At 40.7% G+C, this 27,666-nt stretch overlaps 1 protein-coding gene across 4 annotated transcripts in view; it reads left to right on the top strand.

Moving 5' to 3' along the window:
- Positions 1-27,666, top strand: part of PARN (poly(A)-specific ribonuclease) — a 139,197-nt gene that overhangs the window by 87,735 nt on the left and 23,796 nt on the right. For 2 of the 4 annotated variants that reach the window (XM_032779661.2, XM_032779662.2), the window contains one exon: positions 26,960-27,149. The exons of 1 other annotated variant lie outside the window; for it this stretch is intronic. In XM_032779661.2, the coding sequence (XP_032635552.1) occupies positions 26,960-27,149 (190 nt within the window). Of the gene's footprint in view, positions 1-17,895; positions 18,670-26,959; positions 27,150-27,666 lie in introns of those variants that run through there. One more of the 4 variants, XR_012656503.1, reaches the window with a different exon arrangement.

Below are 27,666 nucleotides of genomic sequence, written 5' to 3'. Positions count from 1 at the left end.
AAAGATTTTTTGGTAAATTCTAGTTCCTAGCTGGCTCTATCTTAATATACATTTGTCTGAAACTATTTGGTGTTAATTCATTACACTGCCAAATTAATTGCAAATAAATGTAGTTCTAAAATACAGTGATTCAGATTTCTTTACCTCTTTGTACATGTTCTAATAAAATTTTTTCCTTGAGTTACATGTGCTCTCTTGAGAATAATTGAGCTCTATCTCATTATGCAACATTTCCTTCACCTCAAAGCATGCAACTTACAGTATAGTCAATTATCATCAGTAGCCTCCAATTAGAGGCAACTGCTTAATTAGAAAGCACTTTGGTTGTCAACTGACCATTGCTATTTCTCTTACTGCATATATGGGAGGCTTTTTACATGATAGGAAAGAAAGTACATTGATGACTGCACCACCTGTGTTAGTAGATATTTCCATTAAATATTAAGTTCAGGTTTTTCACTGTTTAAACATTTGGTTAAAAGGACAAACCAATATATACGTAGGATTATTAACTTGATGTCTGTTGGGAGTATAGGAAAACTTCAAAACAAATTCTTGGCATATATTAGGGTCTTCAGCTCTCTAACCAATTGCATTAGATTATTCTATTTCTGGATGGTTGCCAGCTTCATCTGTTTATGAAGCTAGCTTCTCATCTGCAGAAGTTCACATGTAAATAAGAACTATTGGAGAATCTGGGTGAGTTTTGCTTTGTAGGAATCTTGAGTCATACATTTAGGTAGTCTGGGAATAGTGGGGGTGAGATGGAGGAAAGAGTTTAGCACTTGGTACAGCTTTAAAGCGAAATCTAATAGATATCTATTTTAATTGAGCTTTAAGCATAAGAAATCAGGATTAATTCAATAAACAGTCTGAGCTATTCATTAGTACCTTGGTACTTTGAGTCTGTCAGGTTGTATGGGTGTATTTTATCATATTGCAGCCCAGTGCCTCCCACAGTTCTGCTATGCATGGGCTGTTTGCCTCATTTCTGCAGTTCTGGAGGCAGTTCAAAGCTACATCAGAGCATCTGCTGGCCATGCCCCCTTCTCCTTGCTGCCAGATCTTAAGCCTTGGTGGCAGCAGTCAAATGATGGCTTGCTTTGTCCCCATCCTTTTTTTTAGCATTTTATTTTTAGCTGTTTTTCAGGCAATAGCAAGCAGTTTTCTTTATTTCAAGCTTCTCCTCCTCCTTCCTTGTCCTGAATCTGAGGAGTGTGGTGGTCACAGCCACCTGGAACCTCTGCTTTAGTGCTTCCTTGCCAAGCTCCTCTTCTCCCTTTCAGCCAGAACTGAGCAGCTGCACAAGCACTGAGGAAAAATCTAAAAGGTGCTATATATGTGAGGCAGCTTTCTCAGGCTCAGCAGTGAGTGAATTATGCCCAGCCTGATCCCAGCAGCTAACCCTAACTCTGCTAGGAGATGGGGCTCTTCGTTGGTCAGGCATGTTGGGTCCTCTGCTATCCCAAGAAGTCCTGACTCCCCCATGGGGGAAAAAAACGGACCAGGGGGGAGAGGACAGAACAAGGAGAGGCTCTAAGGAGAAGGAAGATAAAACCTGTGGCAACACAGGACTGCAATGATAAGACCTTTGTGAAGCTACCAGTCCCCATCCAAGTCCTAAAATGGGTCTCAGTTCTTTGGGGAGAGAACTAAGACTCATAAACAACCTTCCTCCTTCACATTGTGAGTCACTGAATTCTGATAATGGGATCTCATCCCCCACTCAGATGGATTGGGACTCCAAATGGGAGGACCCCAGGATCCATGTAAGGCAAGCTGCAAAAGACCATGCTCTGGCCACAGCACGGCAGCAGTGCCCACCAAGTGCATGTGCACAAAATAAATAGCCTGAAAAGAACTTTTGACTCAGACCCCTTCTCCTCTACTGAAGGAATGCTTTCAGACTGAATATGAGCGGGACTCGGAAAAAATTTAACAATATCTTCCCCCTCAAGAAGTGTGAGGCCATCTGCTAAAAAGTTGCATCCACAATCCAGATTCAATCCTTATCCTGTGGCTAAGCCTTCAGGGAAACACCTTCCCTCAAAATCGTCCCCGAGGCCATGATTCTCCTGCACTCCTCCTTTGAGGATGTGATCAGAGAGCAGTGGGAGATACTCAAGAAGGGTAAATACATTCACAGACATGAGCAAAGATGATATAAGCTGTAAGAGCCAACAAAATATTACTGAAGTTCCAAAGGTTGATACTGCAGTGGCCTCCCTGGCAGAGGATGAGGTTGTCCCATTAGAAATGGAGTTCTTGGACTCAATAGACAGGAAGGGATTTTGAAGCTTCCTCAGCCACTTTAGAAAAATCTTGCAGCCACGTGCTTTATGAGAGCTACCTGACTTCAGGGCCATTTTAAAGAAATTTCCCTGGCAACAGCATTTGTGGCTAATGCATCAATGAATGCAATGACATTTTTCAACCAGGCTATGGTATCCAGTTCAGTGGCCAGGCAGCTCATATGGCTCTGTCTCTGGAAGTTAGATGCTCAATCCAAGCAGTCCTGTGTTCCTCTGAGTTAACCTGGTCTCTCCTCTTTGGAGAAAAACTAGATAAGATAGTGGCAAAAAGTGCAAGTAAATCTAAGTAGGCCCTTCCCTCTTCACTGAGCCTTCTAAGAAGGGAGTTTTGAATTTTTAGCTTTTAGGCAGAGACATTCCTGTGAGGTAGGTGAGTGAAAGAAGTACCAAAGGAAGGATAAACCAAGGGCAAGTTGTGGAACTGAGTCTCACAGGCTCCATGACATGACAATGAGCAAATATGTCTCCGTCCAGATCTGAATCTAGAAGGCAGAATTTCCCACTTTTCAGAGGAGCAGTGTGCATTGACCACAGACAAATGGATAAGGAACAGAAAATCGGGGAAAGTCCCTTGACCTATGGGCTCCACCCCATCTCTTCTTCATCCAGTTGCCAATCTTCAGCAAACGCTGCCAAGCATGAACTGTTCCAGAAGGAGATTTCTTATCTCCTGCATATCGGAGCAATAGAAGGAATTCCCTTGCAAGAAAGCTTCTAACCCCCCCCCCCCCTTTTATCGTTCAGAAGAGCGCCGTGGTGGGTTGGAGGGAGAGTGAGAGCCATCCTCGACCTTAAGTGGCTCGAAAAGGGTCCTTGGGCTGTTTGGCAAATGAACACTCTGATATCCAGATTTCTCAGAGCAGTCAGGCTGGCCAGGCCATCAATCATACCAGTCTTATGAGACTTAGCACTGGTGTCCAAGCCTTGACCACTCACCTCTTTGAGCCTTTGACTTGAATATCAGCATTCTGTCTCTCCATCAAAACCTGTTTTTTCTCCTTGCTATTGCTAGTGAGTTTTAGAGCTGGTAGCCTTTATCTGTGTAGGAGCCTTACTGCATGTTCCACAGTGAAACACTGATGCTGAAAATTTCAGAATCTTTTTTTCTCCCCAAAGTGTAACTCTCCCCTTTCCATACATCACGGAAGATGATCCTTCCTTCATTCTCCCCAGTGTCACAGCACCTGACTGAGAAACTTAAGCATGCCGTACACGTCAGAAGAGCATGGAAGATTTACATTGTGTACGGACTCCACAAGGAGGTCAGGTCCCCTGTGTGTGTCTTTTTCAATTCAAAGTGGTAAGAACTCAGAGCCTCCAAGCTATCTCTTGTTAGATAGATCAGACAGTGCATTGTTGAAGCCTAGAAGACATTGTGACTTTTTGCTTCAGAAGGAATCAAGATGCACGCTACAGGATCCATGGTGACCTTGTGGCCCAAATGAACTGTTTCTACTGCAGAGCGATGCAGAGTGGCCACTTGGTCATTGGCTAACACCATTATAAAACACCAAAATGTGAACATTCGTTCATCTGCAGAGCCCTCTTTTGGCAGGAGGGTGCTGCAGGCGGTGGTTCAGTAGCACCTTTGCTTTTCAACTAATCTTCATGGGGAGGGGATTCCCTATCTCATTCTGTTTTAATTTCTCTTTATCCCTCTCTTCTCCTGTTCATTGCTTGCTACCTCCATGTTGCAAAATTGTGGGAGACTTTTGGGCTGCAGAATGGAAAATTTCTTATTGCTAGCAGAAAGGAAATTATTAGGTATCTCCCACAGTTCTGTCCACAATGGATGGCTTCACAGCTGATGGCTACCACTTATATTTGGATTATTACCATGCAGTCAGTCATCTACTGTACATAATTAATGAGTTGGCATTACCCTCAAATCTTTTTCAGTGTTGCCGCTTCCCAAGATAGTCCTCTTTCAGAGTGGCCTGCATTCTTTATTCCTAGATGTATAATTTTACCTTTTGGTTGTACTGAAATGCATATTGCTTATGCCCTACTTACAAAAGGATCCAGATTGCTTGCTTGCTTGCTTGCTTGCTTGCTCGCGTGCGCGCGCTCTCTCTCTCTCCCCCCAAACTTGTTGTTTTCATTATCTACCACTCACTTGTCTGTCATCTGAAAACTTCATCAGTAATGATTTTATATTGCTTTCCAGGCCACCGATCTAAAATTGTTGAATAGCATAGGGCCAAGAATCAATGCTAAGTAGTATAGGACCCCTTCTAGAAACACCCACAAAAGCAATTTTCAGGTATTTGCAGACACAAAAAGAACAGTTACTCCAACTATACTGCTAGTTTATCTTTATATTCTATCATGAAAAAGCAAAGGACCTTTTAATAGTGAGTTTCTACAAGAAGCAATCAACTGAGTCAAAATCAGCTCCTTTTTAGGTAAAGTTTTTTCATTATTCATGAAAGGAGGGAAAACGTATCAGGTAGCAAGTCTTGATGGTCTAAAAGCAAGGGTCTGACCTTAAGTATGATAGAGGTGTATATCATAAACTGTCTTTGAGATTTCAGATATTCAGTTGCTAGAAAAACATCTTTTTCATATAAACTTATCAAATTTAAATGTTAATGTTTTAGAAGGTAGTGTAGATTGTCATTAATCCATATTTGTACATCTCCAGAAAGTGGTTAAATCAAAATCACTTGTCATTTTAGTTCATTCTTTAAAAATTTTTTTGAAACACTATGAACTTAAGCCTGTAATGGAGATAGGATAACATTTTTTAATCATTGTAAATTATTGGGATGTTTCTGGGCACTTGGCCAGATAAATCCAGTTTATCCCTTCTGATATTTAAATATCAGGTTTGATCACGAAACATTGACATCTGTTGTGGGTGACCACTAACAAAACAATAGCATGGTTGCCTTTAATGATAGGTCACTTAAAACTGTTTTTTAAAAAGTTAACCTGTAATTAAGGATGGTATAATCTGTCACATAAGGAAAAACTCCCTTATGAAACTAGTGTAGCTTTTTGAAACACACACTGAAATGAAAACATGGAAATGAAAAATGTAGGTTTCACTTTAAAGAGCATTTGTTTCCAAAGAGCTATTATCCCCCAAACATCCTTAACTCTCCACCAGTATCACAGCTCTCAAAAACATGTACGTAAGGCAATATGAGTTGCAAATACTTGCAGGTTTATTTCATCAGAGTTTTGCATTTAAGGGTATGTCTGGTTAGCATGCTCTTCCTTTTAAGATTAGTTTTATAGAGATACTGTCAGAATTTTTCTGAAGTGTGTGATTCTTTAAGACTTGTCTGCAGTTTAATGAAGGTTGTATTCTGGAAGCTGTCTCTGGGCAATTTCCCCAACATTTTAAAGATAACAGCTCAGATTAAGGATAGTTTTAGCCTCTGAATTTTCCTAGTTTGGACTACTTTTTTGCCTTTACTATTGCTTTCAAATGTTTAAAATTTTCAATTTGATGTACTTGTGCTAAGTGAAGAGCAACTATTAAATTGTCCCATGTGTTGGTATCCTGATACATGATATCATACAGGATTTACTGTGTCAGATGTTTTCTTCCTTTGGACTTCGAGTAGTCCAATTCATTTAGACAGCAGGATGACATTGGACTAGAGCAGTTGCAACAGCTCAAGTTGATACATCTCTGCCCCAATATAACACAACTCAGTATAACATGAATTTGGATATAACGCGGGAAAGCAGTGCTCCGGGGGGAATGCGACTGCGCACTCTGGCGGATCAAAGCAAGTTCAATTATAAGGCAGTTTCACCTATAGCATGGTAAGATTTTTTTGGTTCCTGAGGACAGCGTTGTATCGGGGTAGAGGTGTATATTTTTTTGCACTACTCTCACTTGAATTGTTAGTCCTCCTGAGCTTGTAAAGCTCTGAGAGTCAAATGGGATCGAGATGGCTGAAGTGGGCATTACATTGTATTTATCTTATTTCCCATTGCATCTTTGTTTACTTTGATCACTTTCAGAATCTGGATAGCAAGGGTCCTAGTGGACTTCAGTCTTGTGAATCCTCTCCCTTACCTGGCTATTGGAGGCTGTGATTGAGCAAAACCTTCTTATTTAGAGTCTGCAATAAAGAAGTATATGCATCTTGTCTTGCTCTTTGTAATTTGTGTACCTATGACTGAATATGTTTGGAGTGGTAAGGTAATGTGGCTCTAATTTAAATGGCTACCCAAAATGAAGTAAACTTCCTTAGTCCAGTCGAGAGCAGCGCTTCAGGGTTTTTATCTCAACTTGGTTACTCACTGATTTTATAAGTTAAGTCACGTTAGGCTTGAAATTCAAAAGTTCCACAGTAGTCACATCAGTCTTTGAAAAGTGCTTGTATACCATAGGGATGGGCCTTGAATATAATAGAAGAGATTATCTTTATCACTGACAAACATTGTGGCTTTGAGTACTTCTGGCACCAAGGAAGAGGCAAGCAGTACTTTGGAGATTTGGCACCAAGAGGCTGTTTTGTGGAGGGGGGTTGAATTGCTTCCTTCTTTAGCGAGAGAGTCAACTTAGTCACAAGGAAGGGAATAATGGCTGAGCATGTTAGAACTAACCCTAGGAATCAACCACCAAGATATCTCCAATAGTACCTGCTACTGTATTGTTTAGTTGGCAAATGTGTTAGCTGGGTGTTTCTGCTTGTGAAATATCTCAAGCCTACTAATATCAAAATTAACACTTCTCCTATTATGGTGAATGCAAACTGTTTTGTGTACCTCGGAACTATTGTTTGAAGCCATCTGCAGACTCAGGCAGGGACACTACATTAGTTCATATTCTGAAGGTGCTTTTTTAAGTTTTTATAATTGCAAACTTGAAAAAAATTGATGAAATTCTGCAGCTGGGGTTGAGTCCTGCAGACAGTTGGGCTTGTGGAGTGACAGCAAAGGGACCCTGAGGATGTTTACTAAACTTGATGATGTGATTCTCAAACACTTCCTGTAAAATGCCTTAAAGATAAGCAATATTTGTAAGTGCTAATTATTGCTGCTACAATAAAGGCTGAGAATTCTTGTCTGATTACACACGTGCTACAAAATGTTTGAAAGGCTTTTAGCTCCCAGATTTGAATAGACTTAAATGTTAATTTAAAGTACTATACTAATTTAAATGATCTTTTGGAGATGTCAGAAATGTTCTGAATGGTGCACTTGTGTTGGTGTTTTGTTTCAAGAGTGTTTCTGTACCAGTAAACACTGGATATGAGATGCAATGCACTTGTCTGTTTACTGAACTAATCAAGAGTACTTGACTGTAACTAAGAACTGAATTGCTTACTGAATCAGGGTCAATCTACTCTGGGAGAAGTTGAACCTATCATCCTTCAGTGGTGGAGCTGTAGTGGAGACAGGCACCAGACATTTATCACTGTCTAATGCTGCTCTGCTAGATGACTGCTAAAATAGCTGTCTATTTTACAGTTTCTAGTATTGATACCACTAGTGGAGAATTACAGATCTGATTTTTCCTTTTGTAGACTCACTGTGAGGGTACACAGGGGCAGACTTCTATAATCAGTATGAAACAAACCACTTTTTCATTGGCTGTAGATTCACAGCTATCGCCTCATTTTTATTAAACACTTCAGTTAGATACTTGTATTGTACACAAAATAAGGTTGGTTGACTGATAACTTAAAATATAGGGCCCTGGCATTTATAATGCTCCATTGCAAAAATGTAACTTTAATGTTAATCTTTCATTTTATAGCTGGTCCGTTGTGTGGCTGTTTTTGGAATAGATTCATTTATTTCTCAGCTTCTGTTTCAATCACTGAAGTATTTAAACTGTGTGCAAAGGTCAAATGTTTGGAATTCCTTCAGTATTTAAGAAAGAACTGGATCTTTTAAGAATTTAAACCATTTTAGAACAAAGTCTACATTTTAGATGCACAGTATGAAATATTTAATGGACTGTACTATCATTCATCTGTTTTCATTGCCAAGAGGAAATTTTTTCAGTAGTTCCTTTGGAATGTCAAAATATTTATATTCAGAACGTGAAAGTATGTGCAATATGAAGGGTACATGGTGTCTTTTTCTCACTCTTACTGGTATACATGTTTGTGTTCATCAGTCTAATTCAGTGCCAATGTTTGACCTATATTTTCCTTATAATAAAAATGCTACTTTTCAAGTTAAAAGCTTGAGTCATAAAAGCTACAAATGTAAACAATGTGTCAGCAGGTGAACTTACCTAAACATAATTTTTTGTTTGATGAAAATCTCAGACTCAGAGAGAGAGAATGAAACATACAAACTGAACCCAACCTTTTTAAAGAAGACTTCACAGATTTAAAGAACTGCTGACTATGCATAAAGGCAAATGTTTGGCTAGATGTAACTGATGCTGCACGGTATTCATATATGTAAGCTGACCATGAAATGACATAGTAAATCATTGTATAATACAGAAAAGATATTGCCTAACCTTATGGCCCAGTAAATTGAGACGTCACAGGCATAGCTGTAACTGAGAAAATTATTATTCTTTGCTTTATGCCACTTTTCCTGGTAAGAGTTGCAGCGATAGTATGGAGAGTAGGAAGGACCAGACTCCCTTTCCTCTGCAACAGGTTCCAGCTCCTCCTGGAGTATTCCCAAGCATTCTTGGGTCAGCTGGGGAGCTATTATTCCTCCAGTGTGTCCTGGGTCGGCCTTGGGGCCTCCTTCCTGTGGGACATGCCTGGTACAGTTCCAAAGGAAGCCTTCTAGATGGTATCCTTATCAGGTACCTGAAACACCTCAGCTGGCTCTTCTCTATTTGAAGGAGTATCTGTTCTACTCCAAGGCTCTGCCGAATAGCAGAGCTCCTCGCCCTGTCTCGGAAAGTGAGCCCAGCCACTAGGAGAGAAAGTAGAAATAGGGAGTTATTGGTATGGGGCTGGGTTGGGGCCAGCTCTGGCCCCCGGAAGGGGCAGGGCCTTGGGCAGAAGGGGCAGGGATGAGGGGGTCAGAGCCAGCCCTGGCCCGCCCTGTACCAGTAAGTGCCCTCTCTCTCCGCCACTGGAGTAGCAGTGGCAGCCAGGGGCTCTGGCAGCAGTTTGAAGGGCCCAGGGCTCGGCTGCTGCTACTGCCCTGGGCCCTTTAAACCACTGCCAGAGCCCCCGGCTGCCGCTGCTACCCCAGCGCTCCAGCAGCAGGGCTCTGGGGGCTATTTAAAGGGCCCAGGACTCCCCTGCTTCTACTGGCCCTGGCCTTTTAAATAGCCCCCGGAGCCCCACCGCTACTCCAGAGCTCTGGCAGCAGGGCACTTTAAATTGCTGCCTGGTGAAGCTGGGCTGCTCTGGTACTGGGGCATACCGGCTTACTTTCACCTCTGCCAGCCACCTTGCAGAGAACCTCATTTCTGCCATTTGTACCCGCAATCTTGTCCTTTCAGTCATTATCCAAAGTTCATTACCACAGGTGAGGACGGGGACTGAGAAAATAATGCTGAAAATAGTCAGACTAGAGTTAACATTTTCAGCTGCTGTTTTCTATATCTAGTAATAAATTATATGGGAATATGGGCAAACATCAAAAGTAGTAACTTTCATAATTAACTTTTAATAATTTTATTTGGTAAAATAATGTGTAATTAGTAATGGCTTCGCTTGTCAGTAATTCAGTGCAGGTTGGTTCCTATGAAAAGTTCTGAAACAAGTCTCCAGTTTATAGTATTTCAATCATATTTCAGTCTCTCTTACAGAGTGGCTTAAAATGGTGTACATTTAATATTCGATAATGGACACCTTAAATATGGAAGTATTAACTTAGCATGGCCTGACTGGGCTCTTGGTTTTTGTGAAGTTTTTAAACTTCCCCTAACATATTTTTGGTTCAAAGCTTTCCCAGTGCTGCCTTTCCAAGAAAAGCTGCCCTCAGTCAAAACACTTTTGTTGGCATTTTATATTTCTGACTTAGTCCTGAAATTGTTTAATCTTTCATTGATTTATTAATCGAATTCAAGTAATTCTGAGTATTCGGTCTGATTGTATTAGTTTTTCTTAGTTTAAAGAGTTTTAAAGAAATAGTTAAGTAGCTCACATAGGAAGTTTAAACCGGCTGTACAGTTCAAGGAAAATGTGGATTTATTTTTAAAAATATGAAGGGGGGGGAAGAGTATATTATGGTAAGAGCAGTTAGCCTGGCCCTGCCAAGGACTTACTTGATCTTGGATAAGTGACCTAACTACTCTTCTTACATTTTCCAATCTGTAAAAGGATGACATCTTCCCTGTGAGATAGCTATGCTTAACTGCAAAGTGCTTTAGACTTCCAGATATAACAATTACATGAATGGTAATCTAAATATGCATTAGAGAGTGAACTCGCTAAGGGCTTGTCTCTCCTTACGAGGGGATCGATGCATGGCAATCGATCCACTGGGAGTCGATTTAGTTGGTCTTCATCTAGCGAAAACCTGCTAAATTGACTGCTGATCACTTTCCCGTTGACTCCAGTACTCTACCAGACGAGAAGCGTAAAGTAAGTTGATGGGAGAGTTTCTCCTGTCGACCCAGTGCAGTGTAGACATCACAATACGTCAGCCTAGGGTACGTCAACTCCAGATACGGTATTCATGTAGCCGGAGTTGTGTAACTTAGGTTAATATATCCCCATAGTGTTGACCTGCCCTAATTTTTGGCAGCTGTTCTGTGGTGATGGCTTGCAATGAGAGAATGGGGGGAAAAAAGAAGAGTTCATATCCCCAAGAAAAGTCCATAGCTAGCTAAGCAAAAGTATGCATGTTTGCTCCTGTGCTGAGAATAGAGCTGCGTAGAGTGACACCACTGGTGCTTCATTTCCCTGGTCCTGAGAAATTGAATGATTTAGACTAGACTGGGATTTTGATGTAAAAGCAAATGGAGATTCAGGCACTTCTAAAATGCAGTAAAAATGGGAAGATTTAAATCTTCTAAAATATTTCATTCAAAATCTGTTTTCTCTTCAGAGTGGCTTCTTTATTCTTCCATTGGGGAGTGGTAGAAAGCTGAGTATAGTGAGTCAGATCATCCTTTAGAGGACAGGTGATAAATAGGGAATGCCAGAAACTCCTCAGCAAGGCATGGGCTCCTGTTGCCCCCTCATTACTTGCTGCAGAATGTCACTTCACTTGCGACAAAAACTGGCCATTAAACGTTTTTATCAACTAACAGCTGAGGAGCTATTGGCTGAATCGTTAGAGAAAGTAGTAGCTGAGATTGCAGAGGCCTCAATCCTCACTGTCAAAATGAGCCCAGAAATCCATTGGTGGCTTCCAATGCCAAGGATATCCAAAAAGGACTGTTACCCTGGCAGTGGGGCAGCAACTTGGAGGAGACATTTCCATGGAAATCTGGATGATATTTTCTTCCAACCAACAAAATCCTCAGTGTGACACACTTCCTTTAGATCCATCCTCTGCACCCAGATTCTTAAGAGGCTTGTAGTAGTCCCACGTTGAAATCTAAACAATATTTTGTTCAACCAAGAACAAGATTTTCACGTTACTGAAAAAATCTTCACAAATTGTTTTTGGGTCAATCCAAAATGATTTTTTTTTTTCAGAATTACAAGCCATCTGAAACATCAGTTATTTGAATATTTCCAATCAACGTGTACAGTGCATCTTATACAGTTCTAGAAACTGTTAAAGATTTGCAAAATTAAAAGCAAGTTAAAATGTGTAAATATTTCTGAAGCTTAATGCAAGTTGTGCACCCTTCTTACTTGGGTGAGATGCAGAGACTTCAAACAAATAAATTTTTTGTTGGCAATTCAGAAAAGCCATTGATGAAAGGTTGGAGAACAGGAGAAACATACTGGGAGCCTGAACCTTCAGCCAGAATATAGATGTTTGTCAGGAGTAGCCAATAGCTTACCTTTTTAGGACTTGAGACTAAAATAGCACCCAGTCTCAGGTTTGTGAGTCCAGCATTTTTTCCTGAGTCATTTTTCACAGAGACTAAGGTGTGGACTTGTTTCTAATTTGTATCCTAGTTTGCTCAAAGATGACTCGGTTCTCTGATTTTTGAGCCAGTTTTATCTCTGAGTTAAGGAAATCGATGGGAGACATGTTGGATAATGGCCTTTTTAACCAAAGAGAACTCTGAAAAAACCTTTTTTGAAAAATGTGTAAGGCAGGAAGATGGATGGGTCTTAGTGAGGTCAGAGTTGATAGGTGTTTTTCTTTGAATTGATGTCCACGTTTCAAACTTAGCACTGATGGCTCAAGGCAAAAGAAAAGTCTGTTACATTAAAACTGAGAGTGGAGGGAATTTTTTCTGTCCACTGTTTACTTAACAAAAGAATATTTGTCATTTCCTTTTCATCATTCCCAGATAAGCAAACTGTGTTGGTATATCTAAACTTCACTGTCTTTAGCAATAAATCATTATTAGCAATTGAAATACAGCTTCCAGAAAATACAACTTTGTTTCTAACTAAAACTCCACCTACAAAATAAGTAGTCTGAACAAGAGCCAGTTACTTATGCTTGGAGCTTAATTGCCCACTTAGATAGTGTTATCACCTGTTTTTAGGTTTGTATCACACAGGGCAAGCTCATGTTAGTGCAGTGGACTGATTCCAGTCAGCTTCCAGGTGAAACTTAGGATATTGCTTATTGGCAAAGATGGTAGCAACACTTACAGTGAAGCTTTCTGGCACTTCCTGTTGCAAGACCGTGCTTATAACTTTGCCAGATTATAGCAGTTTGGGCTTGAATTTTCTATCAATCCTCATGATGGATTCAGCAAAGATGAATTAGCCATTTTCAAGAAGATGATTAGGGACAAATATATTTTGCCTATGTTAAATTCTTACCTTTCTCCATTGAAACATTCTAGTTGCCCCCTTCCCCATATCCCCATGCTTTGGAGAAGGGGTATGAAATTTGACTGATAGGTTGCTTTTGTGTCAGATTTCCTTTTTTGCTTTTCCTGTGAAAACCATCCAAACTTGGCAAACTGATAATCCTTTGATCTATGTGTTCATGGTCAGTAGACTAAATTCTCTAAATAAATTCTTCAATCTGTACTGAGTGTGCTACAGTGCAGGGTTTACTGCAGTTGCCCCTCCTGGCCACCTGAGACCACTGTGGCATAGGAACTGAGCAAGAATATACTCTGCTCGCTCTGGTGGCATCTCCAAATCTCTTAATTAAATTTGACAGAGTCTTCCTCAAACTTCAGTAGTCTTCCATGTAGGTGTTTATAACAGTGAGATAGTTCTTAATGACAGCACTTAGCCAGTTTCTGTTTGGTAAGCTCATGCACATATACATTCTACAAGTATGTGAACTAAAAATATCTATTTACAATTTGAAAAGTTAGTTTGGTGGTGACAAGGTTATATGTCAAAGCTGGTGTTAAGTTTTTTGCTCACATTCCAAATAACTACGGTATGTTGTTCTATGTTGTCTGTTGCTATGATAGAAATCTATTTGCAGAGAATTTTATGAAAGAAAAGCATAAACAGACAAATGAGATTTAAGTTACTGAGTTTCCAAATGTTTCAAGATGAAGAAAAAATTGTACATTACTGTGACTCATTGAAAGGGCTTTTCAGAGCCTTGTGGATACTCAGCACCCTTTGTAGTGCTCTCCTTATTGCCCTGGTGTCTGGCTGCTCAAAAATGGCTGTCATGTGATCTGTCTCAACTGCCCACCCCTGTGGAAAAATTTCTCCCTGTTTTTTCCCAGATGTTATGCAGCACACAGCAGGCAGCTATGACTGGGGGATGCTCTCCTCACTGAGGTGTGACCTTTGAAACAACCAAAGGCACATTCAACCACCATTCTTCACTTACTGAGCCTATGGTTCAACCTTTCCTTACTGCTGTCCAGATGGCTGGTGTATGGCTTCATGAGTCATGGGAGCAAGGGGTAGGCTGAGTCCCCCAGGATAACTATAGGCGCATGCAACACCACTGAAAAGTATTTCTTTCGGTTTATGTACTCTTTGGCGAGGTGGACTGGTGCCAAGATGGAGATATGCTTGCCATCTTCTGCCCCAATGCAATTAGGGAACCTTATTAGGGCAAAACCATCCACTATGTTCTGCACATTTTCCAGACTCACTCCCCTTTGTAGCAGAAGTTGATTAATGGCCCTGCACACTTGGAGCACAGAAGCTCCCACGGTTGATTTATCTACTCCAAACTGATTCTGCACTGACTGATAATTGTGTGGCATTGCAATCTTCCAAATAGCTATTGCCACTCGCTTCTTCACTGTCAGATTATCCCTCATTTTTGTGTTGCTGAACTGCAGGGCAGGGGAAGGCTCTGCCCAAAGTCCCTGGAAGGTGGTCTTCTGCATTTGAAAGCTCTGCAGCCACTGCTCATCATCCCATACCTGCAAAACGATGCTGTCCAACCAGTCAGTGCTTGTTTCACGGGACTAGAAATGGCGCTCAGCGGAGTGCAGCTGCTCTGACTGCCATCAGCAACTGTAAATTGTTTTTTTTTTTTCCAGTGGCTTGCAGCAGGGCTGGTTACAGGACATTGCTATGTTCTGCATGGCAGGTCCTACTTCAGCTCTGGAAATACTGCAGGAGAAGGCATGAGGTGTTTGGGATGCTCACAGCAAGAGTGCATAGCTGAGCAGTCTCCGTGCTTCACGAGTTATAGCGTATGTGCTTAGTGTAAGAATTTTAGTTCCTTCTCTTCACTTTAGGGTCATGAATAATTCCCTATTTTAAAATTTTCTTTCTAAAAGTTTGTGTTGCAGTGTTAGATTTTGGTCCAGATTCTTCCCCCCGGATGTTGAAGTTTAATTATCCTGTGGTCATTGTTTGTTTATTTAATGGATCAGTTATAGTTCACTCTTGAAGAAACTGGTGTGTTACTTAAGACTAAGTTGTGAATATTATCACGCTTTTTTAAAAATTAGTTTAGGGGCATGGACACTTTTTTTCAGCAGGCTGGGTTGAGGGAGGATGTAGGTAATTCAGGGTGGAATTGGGGTTGGAACTTATAGTTCACAAAAGACCAAAAGAAAACAGTGGGCTTTGTCCTACAGAGGCATGATTGGCATTATTATATGCATACTCCACATCAAGTAACAGCAAGGATGAATCATTCTGGTGATGGTTGATATAAAGCTGGAGATGTTGCTCCCGAATTTGGTTTATCCTTTCCATCTGGCTATTCATTTGGGGCTGCTAAGCTGAAGAAAGGCAGGAGTGTAATCCCAAAAATTGGAGGGCCTCCTGCCGGACGTGAGAGATGAACTGAGCACTACTGTCAGAAATAATGAGCTCTGAGAGGCCATGGAGACAGACAACCTAGTTTACTTATAACTAGATGGTTGTCTTGGAGAAGGGTAACCAGGTACAAAATGAGCTAGCTTTGTCAGGTGGTTGATGATAGTTAGATGTTTGTATACCCCTTTAGACTTGGGTAGCTTCACAATGAAGTCTAACTAGATGGTTGCTCAGGCGGAGACTCTGGGATTTGTTGCATGGCACCTTGCAGTGGGTGCATCTGTCTACACCTAAAAATAAACTGGTTTAGTGGATCCCAGACAACCCAGAGATCCTAATCAGTCCAGTTTTCTGGTTTCTAGAGACCTACTGAGCCACCAAGGAAGAAGCCCAGGTTCCAAAGAAGGAAACCACATACTACATCTGATTGAGCCACTCAACCACCCCCATTGTCAAAACATGCATTTTGACAGTCTGGTTAAGGCCCAGAACAACCGTGCTTCTCTTATCTCCAGCTGCTCCAGTTTACCCACCTCCTTCTCTTTCAGGACCATCTCTCCTGCTTTCTGTCTGCATGCGAGCAGATTATATCCAACAAATGGGTACTGGAGTTTCTAAGATTGTTACTCCATTCCTCTCATCCCACTTCCCTGCCCCTCTTCAGGGACCTGTCTCATGAACATTGGTTGAAATAGGAAATCACCTCTCTTCTACACTTAGGAGCTATAGAGCCAGTTCCTGCTCAGCACAGGGGAAAGGGATTTTACTCCCCAAGTATTTTCTGGTCCCAAAGAAAAACAGAGGATGGAAAACTATTCTAGATTTTAAGACTTTTAGAAAACATTGTGAAAGCAGCTATAATTGCACCATTGGATATAGGAGATTCTTTTTTGGCCCTTAACCTTCAGGATGTGCATTTTCATATCACAGTTTACCCATCTCATGAAATTCTTTTGGTTTCTGGTTGACCAAGACCACTTCCAGTACTCCAGACTTTGACAAGAAATTATCCTTAATTTCTGAGACATATGGCAGGTGTACCTTTGTTGTGCATCATGCATAATGTCATGGAAAATTATGTCTTTCCTGTTTCAAGGGGTGATTCGGAACAGTTCATATGCTGAACAAACAGTTTGGGAATTTAAAAAAAACCCCGGTTACGTAGGAGTTCTGTCAGAGTTCACTTGCGGGCTGTAACGGCCTTCTGTTCCCTAGTGAATTCTCAGTGTTTGCTCATCCCATGATGATAGGTTTCCCAACCTTGATAAATCCTTTCTTCCTCAGACTAAAAGCCACTAAACCCCTGGGTGGGATCTAAACTTAATACTGAAGTGTCTTATGAGATCTCCCTTTGAACTGATGGCTACCTTTTCTCTTCTTAACCTACCTGCTATCGATCCCTTGTCAAGTACGAGACACTCTCAATTAGTGGAAGAACCCTTGCAAGGTCTGTGCAGGTCTCTCCTTTATCCACCATCTCCAATCGTTACTTTAACGACAAGTGCATCTTTGTTGGGTTGGGAGCACATCTAGGAACACCCACCTTTCAGGGCAGATGGTCTACCTTGAAAACAGCCAAAGAGTCGGGGAAATGGGGAACTTGAAGGCCAGGTCCTCCCTTGTGCAGTGTTTTTCAAGGACAAGACTTTGTTACACCTACATCCTAAATTTTTACCTAATGAGTCATCTGAATTACACATTACCAACTCATCCATCTCTCATTTCCCCTCTCTTCCCAAAACCACATAAAACTAGGAAGGATAATATCTTAGGCATCTTGTACATCAGTAAACTGATGGTTTCTAACTGAACAAAAACAAGCCATTTAGAAAGTCTTTCAAAATGTTCATTTCAATTGCCATCAGATCCAAAGGGTCTGCGATCTCCATCCAGAGACTCTGCAGGTGGATTTCTGGGTGTATTATTTCCGACAAAATGGGTATTTACCCACGAAAGCTCATGCTCCAATACATCTGTTAGTCTCTAAAGTGCCACAGGACTCTTTGCTGCTGTTACGGATCCAGAGTGACACGGCTACCCCTCTGATACTTATTCTCAGTTGTTAACCATTCTACAAGCTTTCTTTGTACTTCTGTGGCATTGCCTAAACAGGTTCCCATTGTGGAAGTTTGCAAGGCTGCAACATGGACTTCAATAATACCTTTTCCAAACATTTTGGTGGTCCATTCTTTTGCTGCCCTTGGGAATACAGTTGTCTTCAGTCGTGGACTCTGTTCCAAATCTCCTCCCTCTAAATGAGGGTACTGCTCAGTAGTCACTTGAAGTGGAGCACCTATAGGGAGAACACTCAAAGAAGGAGAGGTTACTCACCTTGTGCAGTAACTGAATTTGTTCAAGGTGTGTGCTCTACTAACTGCCCTTCTTTCTCTCTGTTTCAGAGTTTCCACTGAGGGATTTTGTGGTGGAGAAGAAATTGAGTGCAGTTCACTTGTGCAACTCTGTATAGCCTGGTGCAGGGCCAGGAACCTTAAACTGTTCCTTTGTCAAAATGTAGAATCTCCCCCATCCCCCAAAACCTCTCCCTGGCCAAAGAGTGGCCATTTAATTAGGTGATGGTTAGTTTGATCTCACTGACACCTTTCTGAGGTGTTGGTAAGCCTTTTGTCTATGGGGAACTTGTTTCTTATTGCCCTCCAGAACATGTTGGAACATGCTTTGTTATTATACAGTGGAATCTTATATCTTTACATACAGTGTTGCCACACACATTTTACCACACAATAATCAGCAAAACGTTAGTTTTCAAACGATACATTACACAGTATGCTTTGTACAAAATTTAACAGTCTTGTAAAAGGGGTAAGCGTAGGGTACAGACTCTAAAATCAGAAGTTTCCCCACCCCAGTTCACACTCTTGTTAGGGGAGGCAGAGGAGTTGCCCGAGGACCTGGCGCACTCCTGATTGGTCTTATGCAACCTCTTCTTTGGCATTGACAGTGGAGAACGACTTCTGCACCTATTCGGAGCGGTCCCTGCCCCAGAATGGGAGGTGGCACCACTCTCCAAACCTGAGGGCAATCTACAGCCTGAAGAACAGCTTGGTACTGGGTCAGGCCTCATGGCCTGCTCGTGCAGATGCTGCTTAAGGTGAAGGTCCTACACCACCTGAGGCTTTCTCTTACAATCTGCAGGTCAAACAGCACTACTTAAGGTGGGCTTTGCCAAGGAGCAAGCAACACGTGTGGGGTCACTGTTAAGAATTGCCACTCCACATGAAGGGCAATGCCTGAACCCCGGTGAGGGCATCACCAGGAAACACTACCACTATAGTATAGATTGTAACCTTTAACTAACAGTACTAATTAGCTATTAACTATGTAACAAAATAGAAATAAAAACTAGGCTGAGATAAATTATGAGGTTATAAAAGAACAACTGCACAGAGCTCTGACTCTAGCCAATGGGGTGTGAGAAGGAACTGAGAGGGGGTCAGGGTGATACCACTTCATATAACTAGGGGAAGGGCTACAGGCACAAGGCGTGAGCATCACCCCCTTTACATGTACTGCTAAGAAAAGGCTCTGGTGCACACACCCACCGACTTGGAAATACACGTCTGCATCTACTTGAAAAAGCATATTTTTTTTAATGAAAGTTACCTTTTTAAAAAATAATGCAGCTGGCCATAATATTTAAAATCAATGAAGATTTGTTACAGCTTTAGTCTTTTGTGGGCCAATTCTTATACAGTAGTAGAACTAATGCTAAAAGAGTCTCACCACCTAATATTATGAATTTGTGATATCATGGTTAAGCTTGCTTTCTCAATTGCTGAACTGACATCAGTAGTAAACCATTCTAGAGCGTAAACTCTTTGGAACCGGGAATGTGTCTTTCCTTGAGTACGTTTCTGGTGCTACAGAAACTACGTAAATACTTCCATCAAAAAAAAAAATTACAACTTTTAGAGGGACCACTGTGTACGGTAATGGTTTCTAGCACAGTTAGGCTTTTTCTTCTGTACACAAGTCAGAGAATGTTGATAGGAAAAATTGTATGTATGCATGTATAACAGATTTATTACCAATCTCTTCACTACAAATCAAACTACGTTTTTTCTCCTTATGATGTTTTAGGATAATCATTCTTTAGAAAACTGTGTAAAAGTTGTAATGCCTCCCGCTTGGTAAGATTTTTAGTTGGAATTCTGTAGGATCTTTATTAGCCATGGTATTCTTATCTGCTTTGAGTGTGAGTTGCAAAATCCATGATCCATTTCACCAGGCAACTTCCATAGTCATCCTTTCTTTTGAGGGGAGGTAAGTGTTTCATGGATTTCCACTGTATCTTTTCTCTTGCATTTCCACCTTGTTCTGCCATTCATTTTCAGCCATTTTCATTCCTCATGAATAATCTTAGTGCCAAAAGCTTAAAACCACTTTTCAAGAAAGTTGGGTCACAGCCAGATTCTTTACTAAAATACAAATAAATCTGCTGCCTTCTCTTCATCCACTGATTTTGTAATTCTGTCAAAAGCAATCAAGTTTAGAAAGACTTATTTATTATAAATCCACACAGTTTATTTACATTTCTCTTATCCACCAGATATTCAATGAATTTTTTAATTTTCTTAATTTAACTAATGACAGAAGTTAATTTTTCTATGGGACAGTTATTGGGAGGATCAGTCATTGCTGTTTGAGAGAAATGCATTACATTTCCTCTCCTCCAGTCTTGCTGCATCTTCTCCATACTCCATGACATTATGAAAATAAGTGAATGATGCGACAAGTTAGCTAACACAAAAGCCCTTATTCTCTCCAGGTTGTAGAGGATGCTTACAATCATGCTCTCTTGTTTTCTGACCTGTGGAATATGTTGTGTTTCTCCATTTAGGGTGGTTGCCATCTGTAATCACAGCTGGTGGATTAAATACATTTAGTCCAAGTGGACATAGGTATGGAAAGAGAGCCAATAAATATATCAGAGGGATAGCCATGTTAGTCTGGATCTGTAAAAGCGGCAAAGAGTTCTGTGGCACCTTACAGACTAACAAATGGATGTTTGTTAGTCTGTAAGATGCCACAGAACTCTTTGCCGCCAATAAATATAGTTCTTTGCCAATAGTTGAAGGCAACATGGCTCGGGCCAGTATGACCATTCCTCCTGTTGTTGCTAAGTATTTAATTCAGAATGATTTGAACAAGAAATGTTTTTCATAACCGTAGTTTAAAAGCTGTCTAATTTTAGTGAAATACAAACTTTTTTCAAAGGCTGTGCTTGTATTGTTACTGAGTAGTGAACAAAGTCATTTTCTTTCCCCATACCTCTTACAGCGCTGCTGTTAACATTGAGATAGGAAAGATGTTTTTAAAATGCACTCTATTTCAGCTGACTAGAGAAATGATTTCTGGAGAGATCTTAACCAGAAGTAAGGAAACTTTGTAACAGATGCTCTTATGTGATGCAAGACCTAATGTAATTATCTCAGCTTGTACTTTTTCATATCACTAATGGCTTTTTTGTCTGGGTAGACCACAAATGAGAAGTTAAATATTTGTCTCCATCCTGAATATGTCCTTTAAACGTGGGATCTCTTATTTTATACTAGGTTGTGCTACTAGCTCCACCTATTAAGGTCATTTGATGCTTCCTATTTTAAGACACTGCTTTCAGTGGCTTAAAACCTTGTACTAGACTTCATATGAGCCATTTCCAAGAATGAAGTTAGGGAAGAATATATTTTCCATTTTTTTTTAAGTGACCTTTTCTTTGGGAACGCTAGAGCTTCTCATACTTTGAAGCAGGTGCTTAAAATTTGGCGGGTTGTGGACTTTGTCAGGGATGTGCTTTTTGCCATCACTGAAAATCCACCCAAATTTTGCGAGGTTATAACCTTTCAAAAATTCCAGTTCACACATGATGAGTAGATACTTGCTAGAGCTTAGCAGCTAAAGATTCTGCCCGAGTGAGAATGTTCAAGCTTCTCACAGCTCCTAGTGCTGACCAGACTGTAGGGATAGCACATGCATACAGCAGCTGAACAGTCTTTCCCCAGGCTACAAGATTTCAGAAGGCTTTTCCCTGTAATGGGCCAGGATGGGGCCAACCACCAAAACACACAGCAGAAAGTCCATCTCTTCTGTACTCTCAGCAACTGTTTTGCTGACACCCAGGCAGCATGGAGGGGAAAGAAGTCTGGTTCTAATGCACAGCAAAGGAAAACCCTTGGCCGGACCATGCCAACCAACTTGGGCTCAGGCTATGGGGCTGTTTCATTGCAGTGTAGACTAATAGGCTTATGATGGCACCTGAGTTCTGGGCCCTCCCACCCCATAGGTCCTAGAGCCTGGGCTCCAGCTTGAGCCAAGACATCTACGTAACAACAATGCCTGAGCCCCAGTCAGCTAGCATGGGCCAGCCACAGGTGTCTAATTGCTGTGTCAACATAACCTGAGGGAAACTGGGAGCCAGTGTGGGGAAAGGAGACAGATTGGACTGTGTGTGGAGAGATGAGACTGGGAGTTGATGGGGGAGACTGGAACTTGGATAGCAAGCTCAGTCTGGGAGAGTAGGATTGGCTAAGCAAAAAGACTGGTACAAGTATAAGAAGCATGCTTGGAGAGTAGGACTGGATAGGCAAGGAGAATGGGCCTGGGACAAGGAGCTAGATTTGGAGAAGAGACAGAACTAGAACAGGGATGTGTTGGAGCAGAAGTTTTGGGCAAACAGGCAGAAGAGTATATGCTCAGTAACAAACACCTCTCCAGAGCTTGGAACGGAAACCAAAATTCACGTGTCGCCGTTCCTCTGTCAGCAAGTCTCTCTGTATCTTATTTGGTCCACAAAGAGCATGACATCCTTCTATTGCTATCATTTACTCCATTAACTCAATTGGCAGAGGTCTGTGTGGTGGATCTAAAGGTTCCAACCCTACTGTTGCATGTTAGTGTCAGTATGATGTCACATGAAGGAATTTGTTTTTCAATTTAAAAAAATAATCAAATTGCACAAACACACATAAAAGAACACTATTCAGGTTGCATAATCAAGCCCTCAGAAGCTAAGAAATGCCAGAATTCAGGCTGTCGGCGCAATCTTTGTGTGTGTGGTAGGCTATATCTACACTAGCATTTTTGTCAGTAAAATTTTGTAAGTCAGGGTGTGAAAAAAACACTTCCCCGATTGACATAAGTTTCACCAACAAAAGTGCCCATGTGGACAGCGCTATGCCGTTAGGGGGTGGTTTAATTATGCCACTGGAGAGCTCTCTCTCTTCAACATAGAGCGGCTACACAGGAGACTTTACAGTGGTGCAGCTGCAGCGATACACCTGTGCCGCTGTAAGGTCTGTAGTGTAGACATAGCTTTAACTACATGCTTGCAGCTAATTTTTTCCAAAGGACCCCTTTCTCATTCAGTGCACAGACTGTCTCCGCTTGAGATAAATAAGTGTTATGTAGTGAAAGAAATTGGTGTCTGCAAGACTTTCCTGCCTCATAGGTTGCAGAAATTGAAAAGTGTGTAATGAATGAGCTGGGGGGGTTGTAGGAAGAGAAAGAATGGTCTTATTGTTAAGGCAATTGAAAGCTGTCATGTAGAATTGGATTCTATCTCTTCCTCTGCCAAAGAGTTCCTGTATGATGCTTAAACCAAGCTTTTCACAGGTGGACATTAATTTGAGTTCCTCATTTGCTTGGTGCCCAGCTCGAAACTGGGGGTCTTGATTTTCAGTAGGGCTGAGCGCTCACACTTGCAGCTGAAGTCAGTGGGATATATAATGCAAAGCATCGTATATACTTGTTCATAAGCTGAATATTTTTGGTAAAAAAGTAATGCATCAAAGAGCGTGGGTCAGCTTATAAACGGGTCTACACCAAAATTTGATGGTTTTAAACTCTATGGAATCATTGAATTAAATATCTAACACATTGTAGTTTTGTTTACTTGGAGCGTCTGCAGGCATGGAGCCCCTCAGCTCCCCATGGCTGCAGTTCGCCATTTCCAGCCAATGGGAGCTGCAGGAAGATTTCTGCAGTTCCCGTTGGCTGGGAACGGCAAACTGTGGCCACGGGGAGCTGAGGGGCTCCATGCCTGCAGACGCTCCAAGTAAACAAAACGTCCCAACCTGCCAGTGGCTTACCCTAATGGGCCAGGAGCCAGAGTTTGCCAACCCCTGAAACATAGAATTGGCTTATGAAAGAGTCATACAGTTTTTGCTATTTTTATCTATCCAACGGGCCAATGAACAAGTGTATACAGTACTCTGAAACTATGAGGATCTGATTTTTTTCAAATTGGGCACACAAAATTTGTGGCTTCTTTTGACCTTACTCTTTCTCTGTCTCAGATCTCCATCTGTAAAATGAAGATATCATCACCCTTTACTTTACAGGGACTTTCTGCAAATAGGTTATATGTAAATTACTTGGATACTATAGTGATGAGTGCAATAGAAAGCCCATGAGGAAATTTAATAATCCCTTGTTCAGAATAAGGGTTGAATAGTGTGCAGTAAGTAAATCCTAAAGCTGCACATTGCTTAGTGAGGATAAAACAAAATATTGAATAGTTGCTTATTAGTTGAATGGCGTCCATCCTGTGCAGTGAATGAGTCTGCGGTTTTGTGGAAAAAATAGCATGTGATCATGTAATTAAAGACAGCATCATAATACATACATACAAGGGGCCAAATTAAGGTTCCTCCGGTAACCTTTATTCTGCAATTTCCTAACTTTCGAGTGCTTGATTTTTTTTTCAACTTTAGTCTTCTTTTAATGTTGCTCTGTGTGTGTAATATAAACTATGTGTAGTTTTTCTATCTACCCATTTAATTTGTATATTTAGCTGTGGGACCACTTTATGTACTTCATATGCTCAATATTGTCAGTGGCTGTCTGGCATGATTTCAGTTTTGTACAAGGGCAGTGACTTAGTGAAAGAAAATCTTTGTGTTTGTGCACATTCCTTTTAGATCACTCAGCCTCAGTCAGTCTGTTTAATAATCTGCCTAGTAACTGGGAGTGATGCTGTGCTAGAAATATTCTTCATAACAGTGTTATGTTTGCCATTACAGTTTTGTTTGTTTGTTTGTTTGTTAAATAATCATTTAATAGATCTAGTTTGGTGTATAACGTAACTGAGCTGCTTGCTTTTGGTATCCTAAACCAGACTCACTAACTCAGACATAAAAAAAAGGACAGCTTTTTCAACTGACAGAATAATGAAGATCTTTTTTAAATGAGCTCACTGTGTGTTAGGGAGATTCAGCTTCTGGAAACACATGCCATTAGGCAGGAGATGCAAAATGAGACAACACTATGTAGCATGTTGGTGCTATTGTAGCATGAAGAGTGCTATTCTAAAAGCTTTGTTGCTAATATAGCTGCAAATTGGCTTAAAGAACCACCCTTCTTTACCAGTCATTGCTGAATGCCATACAAGAAAGTTAAGAAGCAACACAGCTGAAAAACTTTGTATATATGAATCTCAACTCCTCAATGCATAAAGCAGAGGTCATTCAGTATATAGAATTTTTGAATGTGCTGCTGTAAAACACAGGGCTTCAAAGAGAGCAGATTCCACCACGTAGCTAAGAAAAGTTAACATTATGTGAAATTATTTTTTTTAAAAAGGCACACTAACATCAAATTTTTATTACTTTGCTCCTTCTTGTGGATTTTTCCTCAGTTGTATTAAACTTATATTTTGGAATGAGAAACATTGAACTCTCCCCACACTATTTCTTGAAGTTCTTCCATTTTGGGCCATGTTTAAATCATATTTAAAGGGTTAAAACTACTTCTCTGGGCAATAAATAACTTTAGCTTCTAAGGACACAGATCCTGAAGCTTTGTTGTTAATAGAAAATTTTAATGTGTGTAGATGTATGGTATATGTTTAATGCCTTTGCTACAAAAATCCAATAAAATTTTTCCATTAATCAGAAATTAAATAAGACGTGACTATTCCTGGAGTCTATAATGTGCTTTAGTTCGGCTGTCTGTTCTTGTAATGAAAGGTTTATGCTCCTTCAACAACACTAATATATGCCACCTGTGGCTCATGGGTCATTAATTACATATTACTTTTTTAAATACTTAATCTATTGGATACAAACATCAGTCCTAAAAGAAAAATAAATTCCACCATCATTGATATTGCTTCCCAGCCTATATGGAACTGTGAGGTTAAGGTATGCCTGTTTAAATACATGGGATAGCAGTAATGTAAAATGTTAAGTGAATAGCAACTTGGCTCCTGCGAAGAACTGAAAAAGCAATGATAAACTTCAGCATTTTGTGTCTAACTTCACTAAATTAGAATTGCACAAAGTGTGTGAATAATTTATAAACTGTTTGTAAAACTTTAGTGTTACTGATCACCCTACAGTAACTTCTTTCAAACAGTTAAACTGGAAACAGCAGAGGACACCAGCTGACAGCCAATTCATTTTGCTGATTCATTCATTATAGCGATGGCTTCAGGCCAGAACTGGGTTTGCAGATTAAAGGCTGACAACTGTAAAACTGCTGGGACTTGAAGGAATGTTGGTAAATTGTTGCTGTGCAAAGGCAGGCAATGAAAATGGGGTGTTTTTTTAAGTGCTCCTAATTCTGCATGTGTTGAGAGAAATCGCTCCACCATAAATTGGCAGTCATGTTTCAGTGAAATGGAGTCCTAACAGTAGAGGGCTACAATAATGGGAGTAACTAGGTGATAATTAATAGACTGCTTGCCTCTTTAATGAATATTTAGCATAACAGAAAATGCAGCTTAACTAAAGCTGTGTTGTGCAGCAATCAAAACTAGGTTTCGTCTAAGGTTTTGTAAGTGTAGTCTTTTCTTGGCAAACTTGCAAAATAAACCTGTTGAGTTAAGTAATGAGACTTAAAAGAAAAATTCCAGGAAGGCTTTTCTGCCATGAGCAATCTGAAAGGGATAATGACAGAAGATTTGATGGTTTCTCATTTTTAAAAAAAATCTTCAAACTAATGAACCCCTTTTGTGAGGCCCATTTTTGTGAGCAGTGCTAACAGTACAAATATTCTATCGTGCAAAAATGTGAATTAAGAGGGTTCAAAACAATTTTTCCTTCACCAGAGGAGGATGAATGTGAATGTAGCAAGTCCTACTGTACTTGGTATGGGTAAATGTACGCTATTGTATCCATGAGTGTCATATTTAAACTTCCATCTCCTGGGAGTAAGGATGGAAATCTCCATTCCTGCAAACTAGTTTCTTTGTCCTAGATAGATGACTGCAAAATGTAGGCACCCTTACTTGGAAATTCTCCTTTACAGTTCCATAATAGATCTATTTCTTGTGCATCCTGCATTCCTGAAGTATTTAGCAGGATCTTTTGCATTTCCTTACTACTATCAGTTGAACTTTGAATTGTGTAGCTGTTCACTCCACCTTCTTTAAGTTATTTCAGGGGAGGGAAGACTGTATTTAAAGGCTGTTCTGTACATAATATCCAATGCTCTTCTTCCCCATAGCTGTAAACACCAGCAGGTATGCTGAAAGTTATAGGATCCAGACCTATGCAGAATATGTTGAGAAAAAACATGAAGAGAAACAGGCAAAAAGAAAGTGGACAGAAGATAGTTGGAAGGAGATGGAGAGAAAGCGGTTAAAAACGCAATACACACCATACATTCCCCAGAGTCGGTACTACTGTGTTAACAGGTGAGAGCCTTTCATAAGTAAAAAATAAGAATAATAAAACACATGGAAAGAAAACAACTTATCCTTAATTTCAGCAGCTCTGGATGGCTTCTCTTAGGATTTGGAAACTGAGGGTTGCTCTACAATGCCAGCACTTTAACATGGCTTGTGTAGTCGTAGCAGAGCATTGGAAGAGAGCACTACCAGAACTCTAAAAAACCCACCTCCACGAGGGGCGCAGCTCCCAGCACTGGTGCACTGTCTACACTGGCGTTTTATAGCGCTGAAACTCGGGAGTGTTTTTTCACACCCATGAGCGAGAAATTGCAGTGCTGTAAAGTGCCAGTGTAGGCAAGCCCTGAGCAGCTCCCTCTCATACTGCTATCCGTGTCTTGTGGCTGACTTTCCAAGGTGCTAGCACATGGTAATACATACTCTGTCGCTCCCTGGGAAACAGCCAACTGAACAGTCATAATGAAAATTCCTTCTGTGTATCTGAAAGTGGGGAGGAAGAATAGAAATAATTCTTTGTGACTAC

The sequence above is a fragment of the Chelonoidis abingdonii genome, chromosome 9, assembly GCF_003597395.2.
Source record: "Chelonoidis abingdonii isolate Lonesome George chromosome 9, CheloAbing_2.0, whole genome shotgun sequence".
NCBI lineage: Eukaryota > Metazoa > Chordata > Testudines > Testudinidae > Chelonoidis > Chelonoidis abingdonii.
Note: the sequence above shows the minus strand (reverse complement) of the source record. Positions and strands in the feature narration are given on the sequence as shown.